Raw genomic sequence first — 21,877 nt, 5'->3', positions numbered from 1 at the left:
AATGGAGCTGTGCCAATTTACACCAGCTGAGGATGTGAGTCACACATTGGAGAGCTTAGTGTCTGTACGGAAGACACTGGAAACAAGGAGAGCAGGGGATCAAGAGCATCCATCTCAAAACCAGGGAAAACAGTGGTGGAAAAGATTGTGCAGTGAAAATGCAGCCAGAGATTTTGGGAGGACAGCTGCAGATAAAGAAGATTCCAGATTGTTACGTTCTTGTGCTGGACACGTCTGCTATGTCAACGCCGTTGCCTGTTCTGGTCTCCAGGATACTCTGAAGACGGAGCCATCAGCAACGTAGTACCAGACAATTAATCTTTGTATGAGGGGCCCCAAGCTTGAGGAGCTGTCGCGTAGGATTGTTACTAGAAGCTGTAAAGGATGCTACTCTTTTCCAGCAGGTTTTCATTGTACTGGAAAGTGAAGCGTTAGCCAGTGAAACATCTTAAAGGGTTCTTCAGGTTGTAACTGAGGTAAAGATTATTTGCTGCTGTTTCTCTTTCAGCTTTTCTAAGAAGTCCAGGTGCCACGTTATTTTGAGTCCATCAGGAGATCAGTATAAGCTGGCTGGGAATCCTGGGACGGTATCAGATTTGTAGTTGCTCTCAAACCTTTGGTATTTTATGTTCTTTGCTACTTGTAGTTTCTGGCTAGTGTGATGTGTATTTGAAAGCTGGGATGATTATTTTTTCAATTAAAACTCAGTTGAGTCTATGGGTAGGTCTATACTACCCGCTGGATCGGCGGGTAGCGATCCATCTATCCAGGATCTATTTATGGCATGTAGTTTAGACGCGATAAATCGATCCCCGATCGCTCTCCTGTCGACTGCTGAATTCTAGCAGTGCGAGAGGCGGAAGCAAAGTCGATGGGAGAGCCACGGCCGTCGATCCAGCACCATGAAGATGCAAAGTAAATGATTCTAAGTCGATCTAAGATGCATCGACTTCAGCTACGCTATTCTCGTAGCTGAAGTTGCGTGTCTTAGATCGATTCCCCCCCCCACACACTCGCCGCAGTGTAAACCAGGCCTGTGTTGCAGGATTCTCCCTGTGCTGTAGCAGATGCAGCCCTGTCTCCAATAGCCAGCTTGTCCTTTGAGCAATCACCAAGGGCTGCCCATGTCCTGGCATTGGCTTACCAGTGGTACAGCACTGTGTATGCAGCTGCGATTTGGGACTTCTAGCTTCCACTCATCCTTTTTACATCTAAGGTTCTTTTGGGTTTTTAAATGCAAACTTCCCCATTTTTCACAGCTGTGCGGCTTGAAAGTTTGAGCAGTGAGAAGAAGCTCTTTGCGCTAGGAGGCCACTGGGGATACGTATCTGAAACCAATGTTTTTAATCACAGCTGGTAGTTCTGAGCCTCCATCATGAGGCCACCATTTCTCTGAGGGAACTAACATCATGCATGACCCCAGCAGTGAAGGGGGGAGCCCCATGCCAGAGGCTGGAAACCAATTTCCATCCAGTTTTCATATGGGTTTATCAATCATGAGCAAACCAAAGATGTCCAGATTGTACCTGGCCCTGTGTGTATTAACACCCTCCATGTGTGTGTGTCACTGGACATGGAACCAAGAAACAAGTGAGCTCGGTTTAAGTGAAGTCCTTGCCGTATTTGGCTAGTGTGGCCCTAAGCTGATGAGTACATTTTTCATTGGCTTCCCTGAACTGCCCTACACCAAGGAAGTGTCTTCCCTAAGTGTGGGAATGAGCAGAGGCCTGTCCAAACAGCTCCTACTTCCTCCCTCTCAGGTTTCCTTCCATTAAGGAAGTAGCACATTGCCCTATTGAAGCACAAGGCCCATGCATCCACATACACCACACTTTGATGGTTTTGTGGAACGTTTTGCAGGCGCTGTGCTAGTGCTCTGCACAGGGTGAATTTCACTTCCTGCAAAGGTGAGACAGCAGTACAGTACATCTCCACCATTCCAGCTTCTCTATGCCCGACTTCTCTTTAAAACAAGCATCTTGTGTTCAGGTTCCAGCACAACACAGCAAAGGCCCTGTGTGATTTAGACTGGGCTTATCTGCCTACAATCAGTGGAAAAATAACCTACCACATTAACAAAGTCTAAGGGCCAGATCCTCAGCTTGGGTAATTCCACTGAAGTCAATGGAGCTATGCCAATTTCCACCAGCTCAGAATCTGGCCCTTGTTTTTTTAGTTCGCAGTGAAGCAAAATGGGGACATTTCCACGGAACAATCACCGGCAGTAACAAAATAGCAGCTCCCGATCCCAAGAATAATAGCTCCCCAGCCACACTCATTATTACCTTCCATAAACATTCATAATGTACCAAGGGGAGATATAAAAATGAATCCATGTTAAACAGAACACATGTAAAGCTATCCCATTAGATGGTGGAAAACTCCAGTACAGTATAAATGAGACTGTAATTATTATCGTCAGTTACAAGGAGGAGGGGCTCAGTAATGATAACATTACCTGATTTCCCATTTTCCGGCATCATGTGCATTCATTCACACCAGTGCACGGAGAATGAAGACTGGGTGTAAAATGCCACCACTCCAATTTGGTAGCATGTGGCTGCATAAGATGCAGGGCACCTGAGAAGCTGGCCCAGGTGTTTTTAAGGGCCATGTATACTAGAAAAGAACATCATGAACAATCCGAATGTCACTATCTTCATAACCTGGGTCTGAGCGGAGGAGTGGAAGGACGCGCTTTCCCATTAGGAAGCAATGGGAACGTTTCCAAGCTAAGCTTTCCCTACCTGTCTTTTACCGAAGGCTGGAGAAAGTAGCGGGTAAACTAACCAAACAATTTTAATGGTAGCACTTGTCTTACAGCAGCTTTGAAACGTTCCCATTCCCAATGCGTTCCAACAGGATTCCTCTTGTCCTAGTTTGCATCATTAAACTGGGCCCCTTGCTGGGAAGTATTATTAAAACAGTAGCTCTTACGGAGAGAGACACCAGATGCCTCGATTGCAGATACTGATGCAGGGAAGAGGAGTATCTCAAAACGATGACTGTTCCCGGTGTTGTTATATGCAATATCATACCAGTGCACTGAGCAGAGTGGGGTTTGCAGCACCTGGCTATAATTAGTTCTATTGTCAAGGTCTAGTGCATAGCAGGCACATTAGAGTGCAGGGGAATGAGGGACAGAAGGATATCACCTACAGGTAAGGTGCCTGTGCTGGCTATCTCCATGTTAAATATCCCTCAGGGTGGCTCCAGGGCAGTATCAAGCGGTAGGGGGATGGTAGGAAGCCAAGCGTTGTGTCCCCTTTGCTAGGGTACTACTCAGGACTCTCTTTTAGATCCAATCCAGATCAACTTGACCATCTCCGGGATGGAGTGCGTAGATATCTGCAGCTCCCAGCTGACCAGACTGTGCTTATACTGCATGCAAAAGTCGCACAGAAATCATACGGCAGTGAAAAAAGGTAGGAGATTTGCCTGGCTTCTTATACAGCTCTGCCTTTAGATATCACCTTCCAAAAACCAGACTCTTACAACTCCCTTTCAAACTCCCCAGGGTTTCGTTATCTAGTCTGATGAAGCAGATGAGCTAACATAACCAAATTGTATTCACCTTTCAGCCTTCACACATGATGAAGTGTCATTCGTGATGAAGTGTCCCGATCAGGGCCCCCTGTGCTAGGCACTGCCCAAACAAATAACCAAAAGGCAGTCCCTGCCCCAAACACTCTATCCTGGATTAATGAAATGGTGGGAAGGGCTGAACACTGACCACTGTGGGTCACCACTGGCCATTTCACCTCCCCCACGCAGATAGCTGGAGTGCCCTCGGCAATCAGTCTTTGCTGCAGCCCGTCCTCACTCTGTTTAACAGTCATTGTCCTTAGATTCCTTCCTTCTTCCCCCTTTGCCATTCTCTCCTTTCCTCTGCTCTTCTCTCTCATGCTTTTCTCTCCTTCTAGTCATCTCTTTCTCCATTGGAGGTTGAGAGAGGCCCTATTGTACTGAGGGTGGGGTTTGGGTTTTTTACTCCCTATGCCTTCACTGGATCAATGGAAGATACTTTTCACAGAGTTGGGCCCTGGCTGTAGAGTTGAGATCCAACCTTCCCCAGAGGACGGCTGTGAGCTCTGAGTTTGATCCACTGTAGAGACTGCGGCCAGCTGCAAAATGCAGATCCAAATCCAGCCTTCGCTAGAGTTTACCAGTGTTTGGATCTAGGATTTTGGTTCAGGCCCATTTCAAACAGCCCTGAGATTGTTCTCCTCTTGGGGTGCTGAGCCAGCGAGTGGAGCTGCTGCGTCACTGGGGCTGACCAAAGACATAGCCCTGGCGCACCCTGGTTGAGGCGTGGTGCAAAGGATGCTGGGAAGCAGATTTTGTGGGTTTGGCAAGAAAAACAGAAGTGAAATCTAAAAAGTGATTACGAGCTGGCACAGCGCTTCTAGGTTAAAGTTTAAATAAGCTAGTGCTATTTTTCCTGGATATGGGGATTCAGGGTCCTTGCTAACTTGTTTAAATAAACACATATAGAAGGAGATTAGGACCCAAAAATATGGAACCAGCCCAGACTGGTGTTTTCACTGCTAACATTTTACACAGTATCAATATGGGATGAATCCGCACCATTCACATGAATGCAAAGACAGTGGAAACCCAAATAAAACACAGGAAAATGTGTTTCCAAAACTTTGGCTATAGATTTGTTTGCACTGGTCTCAGGAGCTGGCTGTGAATACAAACTGTGTTCTCAACCTGCTGAAACTTCCACATTCCAAGCTGAAAAAGTCTCTGTGACAAATTCTCCCTTGACTCAAGGAGGGAAGATCTGAAGTAAGCTTTCCCTATACGCCCTCTCAGCCATCTGCCCTTGGGTAGGGCTGGCATGTTCCACTAACAGAGCACCTGATAGATGTGGCTGCGCACGCGGGCATCTGGGGTAGGGGGATGGACATTGCGGCAAGAGGCAGTCTCATCTCTCCAGTGCTGCAGAGGGCACTGGATGTGGTTGGTTTGTCATGCAAGGGGGAGAAGGTAAAAGAGCTGCCTCAGCATGACCTACTCATGCTGACCCCTTGCTAATGGCAGTCTACATGGTTGAACAGCTGCTGCCTTTGCATCCTCCTCAGGTGCTTCAAGTTAGGGACATGCTCTGGGTCGTCACACACAGAGACATGTAAAGCCATTACAGCCTGATAGGTCTGCATGTCACCAGAGTCTTAAAGCCAGAAACAGGTTAAATTGTGCAACCACATCCATCCCCTGCTGGAGGAACCCAGGGGAGGCTCACACAAGAACAGATGGGGAGAGGTTCACAACATAGCAGACTGTTTAGGCCAAAGAGAGACGGGAACAACGAGTGCACTGAGCTCCCTCCCATCGTGGCCTCAACACTTGTCCAGGATGGTCTAGGTATATGTCATCCTGCTTTGGTGCTGGGAAATGGACAGGGGACCTCTTGAGGCACCTTCCAGCCCTACATTTTTATGATTCTGTGCCTGCAAAGACCCACCATTGGTCATGCAGATGGCATGACTGTGCACTCGGCACATGCAAATACGGGTGTGGTGCAGGCATCCACAGTTTTGTGGGTGCATCTCCTGTGAAAACCAGTGGCGGCTCCAGGCACCAGCGCTCCAAGTGCATGTCTGGGGTGGCAAGCCAAGTGTATGCTGGCATTAGTGACCCCAAAGCAGGTCATGTCTAAGCATCTCTCACTTGGTTAAGCAACGAAGAAGACTCTGGATTCACAATCTTACAAAGAAACAACCCTTCTTGGTGAAGTCCCTTACCCTAGTGTTCACTTAACAAAGATGCTGTTTTGCTTTGTTAGGTTTTTCTGCCCCCCACCTTGTGTTTATCTGACTGGACCAGGTTGGAAACTGAAGCAGGAACAGATAAAAGGTAAGAGCAGAAGAAAGCCACGTATGCCTGGAGAGCAGAAGTCCTGCTACTCAGCCACTCCTGATAAGCAGAACTGAGCACAATGGGAAAAGCTGTCTGCAAGTATTCATTCAGACATGAAAGTGACTTTCGGTTTGAGTGTATATTTGACCTGTTAGTGTTCGAGTTCTTGAGCTTTAACAGAGCGAATACCCATGACAAATGAATGCATAGTTCATGTACTCAAACAGATTGCAAGGTTAAATTAATCCAATTATATATTTGTTCAGCTCTATTAGCAAGTTCACAGGAAAGGGCAGAGTGGGGGTGATGAAAAGCAACGAAGGAGGCAATGGAACTAGGCTTGAGCTGACGAGAAGAAGCAGCGCATGTTCCATCTGCAGGACTGATACATTGGATAGAATCTAAAAAGAGGCCATTAAAAATGCCAAAGCTCAGAGGGGACTTCCTCTAAGGAGAGTCTGAAGGCACCACATGTGATCTGCTGAGGAAAATGGGGACAAGACCTGGGGATCAGGACCTGAGGGGAGGGGATTATGCAGGGAGGCAAAGAGGATTGGGACCATGAGCTGGTCTAAAATTTTTCATGAAAATCAGTGAAAAACGGCTTTTCTATAAAATGGAAATTTTCATGAAAAAAATTCCATTTTCCTCAAAATGTACAGGTTTTCAGCCACAATAACAAAAAGTTCAAAAACTGCATTTTAAACAAATTATTTATTTTGTTTTCCACAACCAAAAACTTGACATTTTTCAGTTTTCAGCAAAAACTTGAAAAATTCAAAGGAAAACTTTTGATGAAAATGAAAAATGTTCAGTCACATGAAAAAAATTTGTGTGTGGATGGGGGGAGGGGAACCATTTCCTGACCAGCTCCAACCAGGAGCAAGGACTGAAGATAGAAAAGAGAGAGTGAGACTAGCTTTTGGAGGAAAAGTCTTGACCATGAGACCATTTAGGGTATGTCTACACTGCAATGAAAAACCCACGTCTCAGAGCCCAGGTCAACTGAATTGGGCTCCGGATGAGGAGCTAAAAATAGCAGTGTAGACATTTCCACTCACCTGAATGGGAATGTCTACACTGCTACTTTTAGCCCCACTGCCTGAGCCCAAGTCAATTGAACTGAGCTCAACTGAGCTGAACGAGACTCGCTGCTGCAGGTTTTTATTTGCAGTGTAGATATACCTGTTAGCAATGGGTATGCTCATATAATGGTGGCTTCACAGCACTGGGGAGGGGAGCATGCAGCCCAGGTAGGGGAGGATTCGGGAAGGTAAAAGGTTGGAGGGGTGGAGAGACAGGGATGTGGGAGAAAGGAAGCAGGAAAATCTGAGCCAGGAGGAACAGAAGGGGGATGGAGACAGGGATCGGGGGAGAGGGGCTGGTGAAGCAGGGCAGTCGGGAGAAGCTGCCGAGCCTGTTGTCGAAGGTGTCTACGGGTGCAGGATAGAGAGGGTGAGATGCAGGAAAGCAGCATCTCACATCAGTGCGGCTGGAGACCAGAAGTTTCCAAGTGTCCCAAAGATGCTACTGGGAGGTTCACCTGCCTGTGCCCTCTCGGGGGGCGGGGGCAGTAGCTACCCAGTCCCCTCTTCCTCTCTCTAGTGAAGGCTTGAGGGGTGACAATAGCTCAGCCCCTCCTCTCTCTCCATTGCCACCAGCAGTCTGGGCAGCTCTCACTTCAGGCTCCATGATCCCAGCTCCATTGATTTCAGCTGGTGTCCAGGTTTCTGTGTCTGGGAAATGTTTCTCCTTCTCTTTTCCAGCGAGGGATCTGGGAGAGGCTGGTTTCAGGGTGTGCGGGTACATGGGGCTGGATAGCATGGGCAGCAGCCACATGGAGACCCAGAAACTCAACTTTGAGGAGCAGCCGGACTCCAAGGTAAGCTGAGTAAAATGATTCCCCTGACACGCACTCACACAACACCTCTCTAGGCTCTCCTGCCCCCTAGTCACATATGGCCAGGCATCTCCCTGCAGCATTCCTAGTGCTCCTCACTCACAGTTTGCCAGGAAACCGAGCTTTCTTTGTCACCATCTTTTCAACTTCCTGGCCCTTGTGGCTGGAGGATGGCCAGGGATTACACAGTTTCCCCAACGCATCGTATTCTCCTGACAAATGGCAATGCCACTCATCACAAAATGAGAGTGCAGTCTTTCATTTACAGATAAACTGCTAGCAAAAACACCGACCTGTCACAAAGGTTGTGGGCTGGAGCTATAACTTGGCATCTTCCTATAGGGAAAGAAATCTATCAAGTATTATCTTGGGGCTCTGAAGAATGTGGGGTCTGGGGTTGGCCAGAAATATAACAAAAAGGACCTTTGTGTCTGCAGTGCTTCCCTTACAGCATATCAGTGCGGCTGAAGTGCCAAGGTGACTGGGAAACTGTAAACTAGGGAGATTTCTTGTGTTATGTTGGGTAAATCACATGTGAACATTAATTTCCATTTGGAATTCTCTAGCCCCAGTGTAAATAAAGCCTCTGCCATTCCTCAGCTCCTCACTCCACCTGAAATAACATCTCTAATCATTTCCCCCTTTAAATGAACCTATAGCTCCTCTGAATGGACCCCACCGTGTCCTAGTGGGAGCTGCTTTGTCCTGCAGTGCATTTTCTTGGGTGTACTGAGCGAAGTGATGGTGGCTCTGGTGAAGGGGGAGTGGGTCTTGTCTTCTGGGCCCTTCACGGGGTGGTGCTTAAGAATCATCATTAATCCACACAGCACAGTGCAAGGTGGGCAGTTTCCCTTCTGAAAACCCAAAGCACATAAGGAAGGACAGAGAACAGCCATCTGGCTCCTGCAGCCCCCTTGCAGGTCTCCCATCCCCACACCAGCATGAAGGGCATCTTTTCACTGAAGTCTTTGTTGTTATAAGGTGGACACTGAAACTATTTAGAGTGAAGATTGTTGAAGATACCCCTTCTAGGGGAGGCCCCGGCATCGTGGTTTGGAGAGCTGTATGTTCAGCCATATGACTAACAGGAGCCAGTTGGTAGCACCATGCTGTGCACTGATGGTGCAGTGATTCACTTCTGCACATGTCATCGTGCTCAGGTTGGGCAGGAATCCAGCACAGGTTGAGTTGCTGGGTTAATTGATTGTCTTACACCCTTGCCTAGTTTCACAAGTGAAAGGGAGCCTTGTTGTTGCTCTCTCCCTCTCTGTATTACTGTTTATCATGGAATCATAGAACTGGAAGGGGCCTTGCGAGGTCATCTAGTCCAGTCCCCTGCACCCAGGGATCTAGACCATCCCTGACAGGTGTTTGTCTAACCTGCTCTTAAAAATCCCCAATGATGGAGATTCCACAGCCTCCCTAGGCAATTTATTCCAGTGCTTAACCACCCTGACAGCTAGAAAGTTTTTCCCAATGTCCAACCTAAACCTCCCTTGCTGCAATTTAAAGCCATTGCTTCTTGTCCTGTCCTCAGAGGTTAAGAAGAACAATTTTTCTCCCTCCTCCTTGTAACAACCTTTTATGTACTTGAAAACTGTTATGTCCCCTCTCAGTCTTCCTTCTCCAGACTAAACAAACCCAGTTTTTTCAATCTTCCCTCTTAGGTCATGTTTTCTAGTCCTTTAATCATTTTTGTTGCTTTTCTCTGGACATTTTCCAATTTGCCCACATCTTTCCTGACATGTGGCATCCAGAATTGGACACAATACTGCAGCTGAGACCTAATCAGCGCAGAGTAATGCGGAAGAATGACTTCTCCTGTCTTGCTTACAACACTCCTGCTAATACTTCCCAGAATGATGTTCGCTTTTTTGCAACAGTGTTACCCTGTTGACTCATATTTAGCTTGTGGTTCACTATGACCCCCAGATCCCTTTCTGCAGGACTCCTTATGATAGTACTCTGAGGGTTCAGCCAGGATCAGGGCCTCCTTGGACTGGGTACGTTGCAAACACATATGAAGATATAGTTCTTGGCCCAAAGAGCTTCCAGTCTAAGGTCCCATCCTACTAACCTGGCCATGCTCATTTACACTGAGTCAAGCGGGACCAATCGTGTGTAGAGTTCAGCATGTGAGTAAGCGTTTTCAGGATCAAGGCCTATGCTAACCATCTCCAATAGGTGGGTAGATAGAAACAGACACGCATGGAAAAGTGTCTGTCAGCTCTCAGTCTCTCTCTTCCCACGCAGGAAGAGTTTCAAAAATAGCCACTTCCACTTTCCAGCACTCCCGCTTCAGTGGAAGTTTCACGAGGACGTTGATTTCCAGGTTTTCCTATGACATTTTGTGGACCCAAAATGTCACATCATCAACATTTCAAGGAAAAGCAAAAAATTCCAGGAAACAAAATTAGTTTGTAACAAAAGAGTGAAAATTTTCATCCAAAATTCAGCAGTGATTTCCCCCCTTTTTCACACATACACTAGTTTAAAAGTTCTTTTGCCTAAAATACCTGACCAACTAATTAGGCAAAACTTGATATGGTAGAAGGGCTGGTGGGGCCATGGTCCCAGCCTCTAAGGGCTCCTGGCTTCCTGTTATTTACTCTTTCATGCAATCTAAACTAAAAGGCAAGCTCCTTTGACCTGTGTCTTTTGTTTGGTGTCTGGAAAGCACCATGAGCATCTTTACACCGACTGTAAGCATCTGGGGGCAGGGGCTGTCTTTTTGGTCTGTCTTTGTACAGAGTTGGTGCACAAGGGGGTCCTGGTCCCTGATTGGGGCTCCTAGGTCCTCCCACAATACAAATAATAAACACTGGCAACAGTAGTGCCCCATCATTGTGATAGTTAGGAGTTCCCCACTCTCCATGGCCATTTGTCCCTTTAACCAAACCCTGCTATGCTTATCACTCTCTGCTCAGTCAAGTCTCCTGCCTAGGGACAACAGAGTATGAGCAGAGGTGAGTTTATCAGGGGACCTTGCCTGCACTCAGCGATCATTAACCAATGCTGCTGGCCAGCCTCTCACTCTCACAGCAGATAAAGCCCCCCAGCTGCAAAGGAAATGAAGAAGTGAGCAGGTATCTCTCTACGTATCTAGGTAGGCAGATATCTGTGTCCCCCCTCACTGGAGTATCTTCAGTGAAGATGCACCCAAAGACTCCAGACACAATCTCCAGCCTATGACAATAGCCCCTTGTTACTTACAGGAGTTCAGCTGTGCCAAAGCACTCTACATCTCAGACACGGAGAAGAGGAAGCATTTTCGGCTGGTTCTGAAGCTCTTCTTCAGCAATGGGCAGGAGATCGGCACTTTCTACAGCAAGCTGATCAAAGTGATTTCCAAACCCTCACAGAAGAAGCAGTCCCTGAAGAACACAGACTGTAAGTAGCAGGGGAGCCAGCCTCGTCAATGGGAGCCGAGCGCTGCAGGGTTTTTAACAGCAATCTCTGCGATACTCTGTTCTCTGTTGCTTCAGTAGCATGCACCATTTCAGCTGTCTGAGTAGCTAATACCTGAATAGGTTACTCAGATGTTTTATCAGAATGGAGCACTGATATAAAGCAAACAAGAAACTATCACAGATGACAGATTGAATATCTGCCAAGTCCTTAGACATGACAGGTTTATGCGCTATAGGCTGCCTGATCCAAAGCCCGAAGGAAGAATGGATCAGGGCATATTTATGTCCACTTTCTCGAAAATGTATCCTACCAAGCTGTGTTAAGATCTAATGCAGAGCCTTTGTCAGGATTTCTGTTCAAAGATTTCCACATACAGACAAAGGCAGCACCCACCCTTCATAAAAGGCCATCTCAGCTGGTACTCCGCTAAAGGGAAAGCCAGCCAGAGAGGGCTAGTGTTCATTCTGCTGTTCATTACACCAGCCTCGCCCTGGGGAGCCTGAGAAGGGCAGAGCAGTGCTTTCAAACCACACGCTGATATGGAAACGAGAACACATGGAGCATTAGCTAATGACCTGCAAAGCAGTGGAAAGCAACCCCGGACTGCACAAGATACGACTTAATAGGTCTTTTCAGTCACAGATTTTGAAAATATTATGAAGTGTTGGCAGCGCAGAAGAATCGTTACTCACCTCACAGTCAGAGGTTCTTTGAGGGGTTTTGTCTGCTTGGAGCCCACTCACACACCTGTGAGTGTATGCACACTACCCAGGGGCTCCAAGCTGGGGGGAGGGATAGCTCAGTGGTTTGAGCATTGGCCTGCTAAACCCAGCATTGTGAGCTCAATCCTTGAGGGGACCATTTAGGGAACTGGGACAAAAATAAACAAACAATGTCAGCAACTTGGTCTTGCTAGTAAAGGCAGGGGACTGGACTGGACTTGACTTAATGACCTTTCAAGGTCCCTTCCAGTTCTAGGAGATAGGCATATCTCCCTATAGATCATTATAAAGACTCAGAAGAACAAGATTTTGTAACATGATGGCTCACTGCATTCTTTATCCTAACTCTATGCAAAGCAATAACTGGCCTCTGCGGCTATCAAATCACTCAGCCATGCTCCGGTATTCAGGCAAGCTGATACTGATAACAGTGAGTTTCCATCAGTGCTAATGCCGGCATCTGTTTGTCTTTTGCAGTGTGCATCTCATCTGGGTCCAAGGTTTCCCTCTTTAACCGCCTCCGCTCCCAGACGGTCAGCACCCGTTATCTGTCCGTAGAGGGTGGCACCTTCATCGCTAGCGCAAGGCAATGGGCAGCATTCACATTGCACCTGGGTGAGGACCTTACATGTTCAGCAAACTCCAGCAGTCCACACAGGGCCAAATTCACCGCTGGTACCCCTCTGGGGAAGTCAGTGGAGCTGTGCCCATTAACGGCAGGGGTAGGTTTGGCCACCCAAGCATACCAATAGTGAAAGACAAACAGGGCGGTCAAATCCAATCTGAACAATGGTGCTTACTGATTTTAACGAGTCATAATCACAGGTCAACAGAAGTATCTTTCTAAAAAATGTCAGGAACCCCTGAGGCCAGCTTCCAGCAGGAGGCCTGTGTCTCTTTGCAGCACACTGCTCCTCCCTGCCTGCAGACAGAGCTCTGAGGCGGGAGGAAGGATGGTCCATTGATTAGGCAGCTAATCTGGGATTTCAGATACCTGGATTCAATTCTCTACTCCAGTGCTGGCTTCCTACGTGACCTTCAGTAAGTCACTTAGGCCCAGATGCTCAGATGTCAATGGAAGTTAGAAGCCTACGTACATTGAGGATCTGGGCCTCAGCCCCGATCAGTACTTGCCCTGCCCTGCCTCCCAGGGGTGTTGTGAGAATAACTACATTAAAGACCAGCAGGCGTTCTGATACTACAAGGATGGGGCCATATAGGTCGCAGGAATAGATAGGAGATGGTACCTATTTTGACCACACTGCTTTCTTTGATACCTGCTCCCAGCACCCCCAGGCAGTGTGAAATTATCCTCCCGTCCTCCCCCCACTCCGCCTCACCCCCTTTGCTCTCCGGAGTCCTTTGGTCTCCTACCTACCTTAACTTCCCTTTGCCACCACGTTTGCCTCCTGGAGTCCCAGGCTGTTGCCCAGACTCAGTAACAATCCGATTCCCTTCTCCTGCGCTGGTGTCGTTCTCCGGGAAGGAGACAGCAGGGGAAAGGGCTGGGAGCAGTCTAAATTCATCCCTGATTCCCAACACCCTTTCCTCACTGAGAGCCTGATCCAGTGCCCTTTGAAATCAGTGGAAAGACGTCCATTGACTGCAGTAGGTTTTGGATCAGGCCCTAAAAGCCTGCTGGTCTTGAGCAAGGGCGGCTCAGGCTGTGCCAGTCCCAGGGCCACGTTAGCATGCCTGGCCTGGTGGCCAGGCGCGCTTTGTATGAAATGTAAGAGATCTCAGCTGCCTCCCTCCCCATTGTGAATCTGGAGGTGTCACCTGAAGAGCTTACAGATCCCCGGGTGCCGGCCTGCCTGCTCCAATCGCAGTGGAGAACTGCCTGCGGGGAGCACTGCCCTCTGCAGGCTGCATTTACCCTGCATCTTGAAGATGCACAAATTGGAGCGAGCTTCAGCCTAAGAAAGGGACCAGTTGCCCGGAGAGTGTCCAGGGAGCCCCTTATCTACCGTGCTGCCAGGCTCCATGATGAGAGAGAGTTCTCCTCTACCCTGGTCCTTCAGCTAGAGCCAGAGGGAGCTGTTCCCTCCTTCATACTCCAGGTTGGTAACTCTCCATCTCTTTTCCTCTCCATGGGAAGCGGATGAGCACTGCACCCGGGGTGAGTTCCCACTGCGGGAAGGGTACATTCGCTACGGCTCCGTAGTCCAGCTCATCTGCACAGCCACCGGCGTTACCCTGCCGCCCCTGGTAAGGCTCCCGGGAAACTCAGACACCGGATAGGATGGGGAATGCTTCCAGCTTCAGCTCCATGTAGGGTTGCCAGCCGTCTGGTTTTCACTTAGTCGAACAGGGACCCTGGCAGCTCTGGTCAGCACAGCTGACCCAGCCACTAAAAGTCCAGTTGGCCGCAGGGCAGGCAGGCTCCATGCCTGGCTCCACGCAGCTCCCGGGAAGCAGCCAGTATGTCCCTCCGGCTCCTAGGCTGGCTCCACAGCTCCTATTGGAGCCAATGGGAGCTGCAGGGGCGGTGCCTGGAGGCAGTGCCTGAAGCACACAGAGCCCTCTGGCTGCCCCCTTCCCCCCACCTAGGAGCTGAAGGGACATGTCGCTGCTTCCCGGGAGCCACCTGAGGTCAGTACCGCCTGAAGCCTGTGCCCCAACCCTCTGTTCCAGCTCAGAACCCCCTCCCGCACGCAAACTTCCTCCCGGAGTCCATACCCCACAGCCCCTCCCATACCCCAACCCCCTTCCCCAGTCCTGAGCCCCCTCCTGCACCCCAAACCCCTTATCCCTGGCCCCACCCCAGAGCCTGCACCCCCAGCTGGAGCCCACACCTCCTCCCGCACCCCACTCTCCTGCCCCGGTGAAAATGAGCAAGTGAGCGAGGGTGAGGGAGAGCAAGCGACAGAGGGAGAGGGGATGAAGTGAACAGGGGGCGGGGCCTCAGAGAAGGGGCGGGGCAAGGGTGTTTGGTTTTCTGCAGTTAGCAACTTGGCAGCCCTAGCTCCATGCCCCAACTTTGCTCAGCCAGCAGCTGGCAGCAGTGGCATAACATGGAGCAGGTTGCAGCCATCCTGACCTTTATTAACGAAGTGTGGCCTGTAGAGACAACAGATCCCAGCTTGCAATGTGACCTGGTGACTCAGGTCAGGAGGATGGAGCACTGGCTGCTGGGAAATGATCCAGCTCTGCAAGCCGTGCGGGTGTAGCGAATGGGAGGGCAGTGGCAGGAGACAGGCTAGAATGATGTGGGCTGATTTTGTTCCATGTCAGACAATAGGGGAGGGTGCAGGGAATTCCCACAACCAGTTCCAGAGGAGGTTTTGGGCTGAGAATCTTTGAAGGATAAAAATGCTGAACTTTCTGGAGCTGACAGTTCCCTCCAGCCACTGAGCTGCTCCCCTCCACAGCCGGTCAGCCCGCCTGTGTGTCCTTCCCCACAGATCATTCGGAAAGTCACCAAGCAGTACGCCATGCTGGATGTGGATGAGCCCATCTCCCAGCTCCACAAGTGCGCTTTCCAGTTCCAGGGCAGTGACGGGATGTACCTGTGTCTCTCGACCGAGAAAGTGATCCAGTTCCAGGTAGCGCAGCACGAACTGGGAAGCTGTCCAGATGCTAGCGAGAGCAAACTCCCTCCAGCTCCTCCCTCCTGTTACTTGCTGCTGAGTCCATCACTTGAGTGGTCTTTACCTTCAAGCCCCCCACAATCCCCAAATGAAATTCAGTCCTTTCTGTGATGTGGGAATAGGGAGAGAACCCGTGCATGGAGACACACATCCCCACGCCAACCTCACCTACCCATGCTGGGCCTTGCTCTAATTTTTCCTGTCACCCCACAGCAACACAGACCTCTCTCTCGCTCCCCACTTGGCCCTGCCCCTCTGGCCGCCTCCCACAGCATCATATAGCCAAGCTCCCATGTGATTTTGTTAAGCCAGATTCATTTGAGGATGAAGTCACTGATCCTGACCGCTCCTTCAGGCCAGCATAGACATATCCCTGTCCCTGAACATGGAGCTGCAGCAGCTGGCTAATAATTATAGCAATGTGCTGGTCCATCACCTTCCATTCAGGGCTCTCAGATCCTTTTACAAAGGTCGAGAGATATTATTATCCCCCTCTGACGGTGAGACAGCGGCTCAGAGAGCTGGAGTGACTTGCCAAAAGCCAAGCAGACCATGGCAGAGTCAGGAATAGAACCCAGGAGTCCTGGCTATCAGTCCCCGGCTTGCACCACTATGGCATGTGGCCTCCATGACACTAAAATTCCATGCAGGCGACTCCGTGCCCAAAGGAAGCAAACCGTGAGCTGCTGAACGATGGCTCCTGCTGGACGATAATTGGAACGGAGACTGTGGAGTACACGTTCAGTGACAGCCTGGCCTGTATTCAGGATCCCGTGAGCCCAGTCCCACTTATAACCATGCTGGAGGTACGGAGGGCTTTCCATCTTGTTGTTCTGTGCGCGGCTTTTGTTAACCTAGCTCAGGGGTGGCCAAGCTGTGCTCTGGAGCCACATGCGGCTCTTCAGAAGTTAATATGCTGCTCCTTGTATAGGCACCGACTCTGGGGCTGGAGCTACAGGTGCCAACTTTCCAATGGGCCAGGGGGTGCTCCCTGCTCAACCCCTGGCTCTGCCACAGGCCCTGCCCCCACTCCACTCCTTCCCACCCCTTCCTGAGCCTGCCATGCCCTCACTCCTCCCCTTCCCCCCCAGAGCTTTCTGCACGCCACGAAACTGCTGATCAGGAGGTGCAGGGAGGCAGGGGGAGGTGCTGATCGGCGAGGCTGCAGACATATTACTGTGGCTCTTTGGCAATGTACATTGGTACATTCTGGCTCCTTCTCAGGCTCAGGTTGGCCACCCCGACCTAGCTTATTGAAGCACAAGAGGCTGCAAATCCCTTCTCCTAGCTCTGCATGTGCCTCTGAATCACCTTCCGCCCTCCCCAACCCCCGGCCTCTTGCCACACGCTGCCCTCTGTGTACATGACAGGGCAGATTTTTCACAGATGATTTGAGGAATCAGTAAGTTTTGCTCTTTTCCCCTCTGCTCAATAATGGTCCTAATGTCTCCTCAATTCCCTCTCCTTGTGCCCACCCCCAGCTCAGGGCCCTGCTCTCCTCCCCTGGGGTAGGGCACTGTGGACTGCCCACTCTTCTGCAGGGAGGACAGCAAGCCCTCCAGCTGGGAACGTCGCTGCCCGCAGGACCATGTTGGGGCAGCAGCACGTCATGGTGCAAGGTGTATAACCCCCTCCTGTGTGCTCTGGTTGTGACAGCTGACTGGCGGAGGGGACGTGGCGATGCTGGAGGTGCAGGGCGAGTATTTCCATGCAGATCTGAAAGTCTGGTTTGGAGATGTGGAAGCTGAGACTATGTACAGGTAAAGCAGCGAACCAGTCTGATGAGCTGGTGTTTAGACACAGGTGGAGATGGAGGTGGTGGTGGGTGGCATAAATGGCACCGACCCTAAAGGCTACATCTGGCAGGCCTTTTTGGTCATTATTGTGGTCCCAAGGACTGGGAGCTTTGCTTTAGGTGGGAGTTTTGTGCAGGGTATCCCACAAGACAAAGCAGGACGAGTCTGGAAATAACTCTCACGTACACAAACTTTGTAATTAGAGATGCAAAAGGCTTCCTGGGACATCTGATTCATGCCCGCACCAGCTCAGGATTGCGCTTGAGGGACATTGACTAGTACGCCAGCATTTACAGCAAGGGGTCTCAGGCTGGGAGAATGGGTCCTCCGTGAGGCCACTTCAGGAGGGACGTGGCAGCTCCATCTGCAGCATGGGCATGAGGCAAAAATAAAACAGAGTGAGAGTCTGGGCCCAAAGGACCACACCTTGGAACGGGAACCCCACCAAAACAGAGGGGAAAGGGAGAAAGAGACAAAAGAGAGAAGGAAGGAGACTGGACAGATCAGGAGCCGCCATTAATCCCAAGACTAAATGACTGCCACCAGGTAGCAAAATAGAATATACTTTATTCAAAGGCACTGTGGGAGACAGGCTGCATTAGGGTTGTGAGTAGGACAGGGCGGAGTCTCCTCTCTGGAAAGGCTACAGTAATATATATGGTTTCTTTTCTTTCTTTCTTTTTTTTTTTTGTGCACTGTTCCCAGGACCCCCAAGTCCTTAGTGTGTGTTGTCCCTGACGTCTCGGCATTTGGCAGCGACTGGCGATGGCTGAGATACCCCATCACCGTCCCACTCTCACTCATAAGGAACGATGGGCTGATCTACTCCAGCTCGTTCACATTTACGTATACCCCAGAGCAGAGCTTCCTCCCTGCCCTGCAGGTCCTTCCAGAGCTGACACAGGACTCCGATACCTTACTCAACAGCATCCATCAGGAATTCACTAGGACCAATTTTCACCTCTTCATGCAGAGCTAGCAAGCCTGGAATGGTGGAGGATCTTCATAGAAACAGGGCTTGGAACAAGGTCTGTCAGCATCCCTGAAACTGACATTAACACTGAGAGATGGGTACAAACATCCCTGTGGTCTGTAGGATCTGGGGTTAGCCCCCTCCCAAGTGCTCTACTGTGCATAAAATACCCCGTCTATTCTTTTTAGATTTGTTGAGAATTGTTTCAGAAGGAAGCATCACCCTGTGAAATTTACTAACAAAATGAACAATACATCCATGCCTCAAGGAGTGTTTAACTGGTTCAAATGATCTTTTTACTAGACATTTTGCAGATGTCACGGTTTGGCTCTTTAGCTGGTGTAAAGTGGTGCCATTGATTTCATGGCTTCATAGATCTTAAGGCCAGGAAGGTCTATTGTGATCACCTAGTCTGACCTCCAAGAGCTTTGCACCCAGTAATTCCTGCACTGAGGCCATTGATTTCAGTGGAGCGATATTGATTTATGGCAGCTGAGAAGCTGAGCCCAAACGTGCTTTTATTTGCAGCCCCTACTGGGGTTATTTCTTTAAAAGTAGCACAGTCTGAGGTGCCCTTACTAGCCCTGTCATCTCATGCACACTTCAATCTATGCCTCAGTAGCAAGTTGCTGAGTTAAAGTTGCCTTAAGGAGAATCCATGTTTCACAGAACTGGAGCTCAGTGCTACACACAAGTGGGCTTTGAAGCTCTATTTAGAGTCTTCAGATCACCACGGCATCAAAAGGCCTATGGTATATTTTGAAACACGCTGTTTTGGCAGTTGAGGCTGATTTAGAAGTGACTTAATTGCCAAAGCCTCACTGGCTTTTAACCTACACTGAACTCTGGAAGGTTTACCAGGAGGCCTGGAAGAAGCATGCTGCTGTCTCGTGAGCTACAGAATCCTGGGCGGGCTTTGCAACAGATGGCTCTTTCTTTTGCTCGTCTAATTGCGGCGCTGCTGCTGGAGGATCCTCCCGTTTACGCCTGTGTTTTGCGGGCACGTGCAGTCTTGTGGCTGGCGTGTTTTGGATTATGCTACACAGGTTACTTTATTTCCAGTGGTTTGGGAGATGGATTTTCATGTTTCTCAAGGTCCAAGTTCCAGGCCTGTCTAAGGGCAGCTCTTTTTTTTTTTTCTCCAAGATGCTGGACCAAATCCTGCTCTTGTCCAGACCTGCACAACCCCTGCTAACTCCACAGGAGCCCCTGCTCCATGCTTTGGTTCTGTAGCCCATCCTCGCCTCGTGCAGCAGAGCTCATCCCGACACCATGCAGCAAACACACTGGAGACCTTTGCCCTGTTGATATACGCTATAGTCATAATCACTGAAAGACTTGCTTGGCCTGGCATTGTTTTTGCCCCACCTCTGGGCAAATCTGTGATCGTGGCATCCAGGCAGTGTGCCATGGGTTGATAGAACCCCAGATCCAGCTGCTCTGCACCCCTCTGCTGGAACTGGCTCAAACTAGCCTGCTGGGGAAGAGGGAGGAAGGACACTCTTTGTCCCATCTCCATCACTATCACCAGTACATCTCATTCACCTATGCCTAGAAATGGCTCTGATGAGACAACAAGCAGGGGAGAGGTTGGGTCAGCAGCAGCAAGAATCAATTAGGGCCAGCTTTTTAAATCCATTTAGGTGCCTAAAGAGGCAGGTAGGCACCTAGTGGGAGTCCCATTGAAATCAATTGGAGTTAGGTTCTTCAGTGCTCTTGAAAATCCTACTAGGTGCCTACCTGCGTCTTTAGGTGCCTAAATTCCTTTAAAAAACTGTCCCTGAGGGACTTCAGTACTAGTGTTGCCTGGAGATCAGAGCAAGGGTTGAGAGGCAGGGCTAGCTGGGTTCTATTCACAGCTCACTGCATGGACAAGTTGCAACCTCTCTGGGCCTCCACTGTTAAAATGGAGTGAGTCATGGAATTGTAGTAATGTAGGGCTGGGAGGGACCTTCAGGGGGCAAGTCCAGCCCCCTGCACTGAGGAAGGACCAAGTAAACCTAGAAGATCCCTGACAGGTGTTGGTCCACCCTGTTCTTAAAAACCCCCAGTGACGGGGATTCCACAACTTCCTTTGCAAGCCTATTCCAGAGCTTAACTACACTTATAGTTAGAAAGGTTTTCCTAATATCTAACCTAAATCTCCTGTGCTTCAGATTAAGCCCCTTACTTCTTGTCCTATCTTCTGTGGACGTGGAGAACAATTGATCACCATCCTCTTTATAACAGCTCTTAACATATTTGAAGACTTTTGTCAGGTTCCCATCCCCTTAGGCCTGGTCTACACTGGGGGAAGGGGGTTCATGTAAGATACGAAACTTCAGCTACGGGAATACCGTAGTTGAAGTCGACATATCTTATTTCGACTTACCTGCTGCGGCTCCCCCATCGACTCCGATACTGCCACTCGCGCTGGTGGAGTTCCGGAGTCGACAGGGAGCACGTTCGGGGATCGATATATCGCGTCTAGATGAGACGCGATATATCAATCCCCGATAAATCGATCACTACCCGCCGATCTGGTGGGTAGTCTGGACGTACCCTCGGTCTTCTTTTCTCAAGAGTAAACATGCCCAGTTTTTTTCAACCTTTCCTCATAGGTCAGGTTTTCTAAACCTGTTATAATTTTTGTTGCTCTCCTCTGAACCCTCTGTCCAGTTTGTCCACATCTTACCTAAAATGTGGTGCCCAGAGTTGGACACAGTGCTCCAGCTGAGGCCTCATCAGGGCCAAGTAGAGCCTGACAATTACCTCCCGTGTCTTACATATGACACTCCTGTTAACACATCCCAGATTGATATTAGCCTTTTTCGCAACTGCGTCACATTGTTGACTCATTCAATTTGTGATCCACTCTAACCCCCAGATCCTTTTCATCAGTAGCACCGTGTAGCCAGTTATTCCCCATTTTTTAGTTGTGCATTTGATTTTTCTTTCCCAACTGTAGTACTTTGCACTTGTCGTTACTGAATTTCATCTTGTTGATTTCAGACCAATTCTCTAATTTGTCAGGGTTGGTATGAATTTCAATCCTGTCCTCCAAAGTGCTACCAACCGCTCCCGGCTTGGTGTCATCTGCAACATTTATAAACAAACATACTCTCCACTCCATTATCCAAGTCATTAACGAAAATATTGAATAGTATTGGACCCCAGATTGATCCCTGCAGGACCCCACTAAATACTTCCTACCAGTTTGATTAATCATTGAAAACTACTCTTTGAATACGGTCTTTCAACTTGTTATGTACCCACCCTGTAGTCATTTCATCTAGACCATATTTCCCTAGTTTGCTTATGAGAATGTCATGTTGGATTGTGTCAAAAGCCTTACTAAAATCAATATATACCAACATCTGCTGCTTTCATTCTCTCTCTACACACGCGCACGCACACACACACACACACGGCCAGTGACCCTGTCAAAGAAGGAAGTTAAGTTGGTTTGATATAATTTGTTCTTGACAAATCCATGCTGACTAGTCCTTAAAATCCTATTATCATCTAGGTGCTTACAAATTGATCACTTAATAATTTGTTCCAGGTTTGGAAGCTAGGCTGACTGGTCTGTAATTCCCCAGGTCCAATTTGTTCCCATTTTTAAAGATAGCTACTTA

At 49.1% G+C, this 21,877-nt stretch overlaps 1 protein-coding gene across 1 annotated transcript in view; it reads left to right on the top strand.

The window, feature by feature from the left end:
- The window catches only part of RBPJL (recombination signal binding protein for immunoglobulin kappa J region like), a 37,527-nt gene extending 17,649 nt beyond the window's left edge, over nucleotides 1–19,878 (top strand). The window contains exons 3-12 of the mRNA XM_039499099.1: nucleotides 3,300–3,425; nucleotides 5,795–5,865; nucleotides 7,635–7,750; nucleotides 10,984–11,158; nucleotides 12,379–12,516; nucleotides 14,000–14,109; nucleotides 15,306–15,446; nucleotides 16,142–16,297; nucleotides 17,148–17,251; nucleotides 17,993–19,878. Coding sequence (XP_039355033.1) covers nucleotides 3,300–3,425; nucleotides 5,795–5,865; nucleotides 7,635–7,750; nucleotides 10,984–11,158; nucleotides 12,379–12,516; nucleotides 14,000–14,109; nucleotides 15,306–15,446; nucleotides 16,142–16,297; nucleotides 17,148–17,251; nucleotides 17,993–18,266 — 1,411 coding nt within the window. The 3' untranslated portion in view covers nucleotides 18,267–19,878. The remainder of the gene's footprint in view (nucleotides 1–3,299; nucleotides 3,426–5,794; nucleotides 5,866–7,634; nucleotides 7,751–10,983; nucleotides 11,159–12,378; nucleotides 12,517–13,999; nucleotides 14,110–15,305; nucleotides 15,447–16,141; nucleotides 16,298–17,147; nucleotides 17,252–17,992) is intronic.
- Nucleotides 19,879–21,877: the final 1,999 nt, after the last annotated feature.

The sequence above is a fragment of the Mauremys reevesii genome, linkage group 13 (genome assembly GCF_016161935.1).
Source record: "Mauremys reevesii isolate NIE-2019 linkage group 13, ASM1616193v1, whole genome shotgun sequence".
In the NCBI taxonomy this organism is placed as follows: Eukaryota; Metazoa; Chordata; order Testudines; family Geoemydidae; genus Mauremys; species Mauremys reevesii.
Note: the sequence above shows the minus strand (reverse complement) of the source record. Positions and strands in the feature narration are given on the sequence as shown.